General features: G+C 33.6%; 1 protein-coding gene across 1 annotated transcript in view; it reads right to left on the reverse strand.

Moving 5' to 3' along the window:
• Positions 1 to 2,747, reverse strand: part of LOC116690981 (matrilin-2) — a gene marked incomplete in the record, with an annotated part of 15,636 nt that overhangs the window by 3,764 nt on the left and 9,125 nt on the right. The window contains 1 exon segment of the mRNA XM_032518219.1: positions 2,351 to 2,473. Coding sequence (XP_032374110.1) covers positions 2,351 to 2,473 — 123 coding nt within the window.

A 2,747-nucleotide genomic window follows, 5' to 3' on the forward strand; every position in this document is an offset into this window, starting at 1 on the left:
CATTCATCCAATGTTCCAAAGGCACATTCTGTTTACTAATCTGATATAATTTTAAAAAGCTAACTAGAAAAATATTGTAGAACCCATTTGCAATTATGTAAGCACATAATGTAATATGAAAACTGCTGCCCTGGTTAAAGAAACAAGGCAACTGGTATTCTGCCTACAATGAAGTGCAATGGAAATTTCTAAGTGACCCCAAACTTTTGATGGTAGTGTGTAAGCAGTGCCTAAAGTGGGCCAGTACTGAGTACCAGCACTTCAGATTTTTGTCCACATGAGTGTCCTCACTTTTAATTGTTATTAACAGCATTATTAATAGGTTAATGTTTACAGCAAAATGGGCTACATATAATTATTTACAGGGACAAACCAAGCAACTAAATGTGAAATCAGACATTCAGTACCCCCATATTTTTACAAATGGAAGGATTTTTTGTTTCATAACTGTGAGATTGGTAGTCTGAGAATCATTGAATGGTCAACTATTCGAGATAGATACAGAGGGGTGGTGCTCAAAGTTTACATACACATGCTTAGTTGACTAAAAAGAGGAATAAAAAAATCATGTTTTGGAAATTTATTTTAATACCTAAATTAAAAATGAGGTAAATCCAACCTTAAGGACACCAATTTTCTTTGTGATGAATAACGTATTGTAAATAAATAAATGTTCTTATTTAAAATACGGGTCATAAGTATACATACCCCTATGTTAAATTCCCATAGAGGCAGGCAGATTTTTATTATTAAGGTCAGTTATTTCCTGGATTCAGGATATTATGCATCCTGATAAGTTCCCTTGGCCTTTAGAATAAAATAGCCCCACATCCTCACATACTCTTCACCAGCTTAGAGATAGGCATGGTTTTATTTCAGTTAGACTAATACCTGTTTGATTTGCATTGAGAGATGATTTTATAGAAAGTATCCCATGCCTATCTCTAAGCATGGTGAAGAGTATGTGAGGATGTGGGGCTTTTTAATTCTAAAGGCCAAGGGAACTTTATCAGGATGCATAATATCCTGAATCCAGGAAATAACTGGCCTTTAATAATAAAATCTGCCTGCCTCTATGGGAATTTAACATAGGGGTATGTATACTTATGACCCCTGTATTTTAAATAAGAACATTTATTTTTACATACGTTATTCATTCACAAGAAAAATTGGTGTCCTTAAAGGTTGGATTTTACCTCATTTTTATTTAGGTATTAAAATAAATTTCCAAAACATGATTTTTTTATTCCTCTTTTTAGTCAACTTAAGCATGTGTATGTAACTTTTGAGCACCACTGTTAGCAAGATTCGAATATCCAAGACAATGATAATTGTAGCTGCTGATAAGGGTACTGGTACCTTTTTTGGTCCAATTCAGGCACTGTACATATGGTTGTACAAGTGTCTAAAATATGTTGTGATCATGGAAAATTGTTTCTTAATTGCAAGGTATTGTAGCTATGTATCCTCTGTCTCTGTCTTTTAAGTCAGTTGGGAAATGAACAGGCTTCAACAAACACAGAATACCCCCTTAAACTGGGGGGAGGGGGGGAATAAAAATGTTGGTGAGCCCTAGGAATAACACTGACCTTATAACTGGGTGGAATTCATCCAAAGTTATGTGACATATAAATACCAAAATAGGGGACAGTCAAAGCAACATTTGAAAACATGCTGATTAAAGATATTATTTCTGAATTGTGTTTATTTTGCCTCACATATTATTATATATATATATATATATATATATATATATTATTATATATATATATATATATATATATATATATATATCAATGAATCAAATTAGAGTCAGGCTTTTCTTCACTTATCTGCAGCTTAATATGAATTAACATATGAAAATGAATCAGAAGCCTCCATACTGAAGCACTCACAGGAAAAAGACTCACTGCTTCAAAACTTACATTGTTTACTGTACTGTATTTTATCTATTTTTCTAATCTATTTTGTCGTAGCCCATCAAATTACTGCATTTCCATATTCACATTATATCCTTTGGCTGCAGTAAACTTAGAGCTGGGCAATATATCGATATTGTATCGATATCATGATATGAGACTAACTCATCTTAGATCATGATATATTGTAATATCATGATATAACATAAGTGTTGTCTTTTCCTGGTTTTAAAGGCTGCATCACAGTAAAGTGATGTCATTTTCTGAATTTACCAGACTGTTCTATTATTTCCCTTTACCCACTTAGTCATGCAATATCGTTGCGGCATCAATACCGAGGTATTTGGTTAAGAATATCATGATATTTTGATTTTTTTTTTTTTTGACTAAGTACAATATGTATTTATGATAATGAATGAGCATGGACTCACTTTGACATGTTTTTCCATCGGGTTGGAGTGTGAATCCATTTCTGCATTTACACACACATGAGTCTTCTGTATTCAGAAACTCCTGCTCACAGCCGTGATTACCATCAGCACAATGGTCTATCTCTGCAGGAGACAGTCAATACACACAGGATTGGAGAGTAATTACTGAGAAAATAAAGTAACACTCTTAAATGCTGTTCAGTCTGACCCATTGAAAGTATTTATCACCAGTGGTGATTAGTTTAAGTACATGTTTACATGCTTGCAGGCATGTTACACTGTTAGACAAATTGTTATTGCTATCAGGCTCCTCTCCTGTTTGGGTTCAGGAGGCAGACACTGTCACCACATTTAAGAGTAGACTGAAGAATTTCCTCTTTGATAAAGCTCATAGTTA

The sequence above is a fragment of the Etheostoma spectabile genome, chromosome 6 (genome assembly GCF_008692095.1).
Source record: "Etheostoma spectabile isolate EspeVRDwgs_2016 chromosome 6, UIUC_Espe_1.0, whole genome shotgun sequence".
Classification (NCBI taxonomy): Eukaryota; Metazoa; Chordata; class Actinopteri; order Perciformes; family Percidae; genus Etheostoma; species Etheostoma spectabile.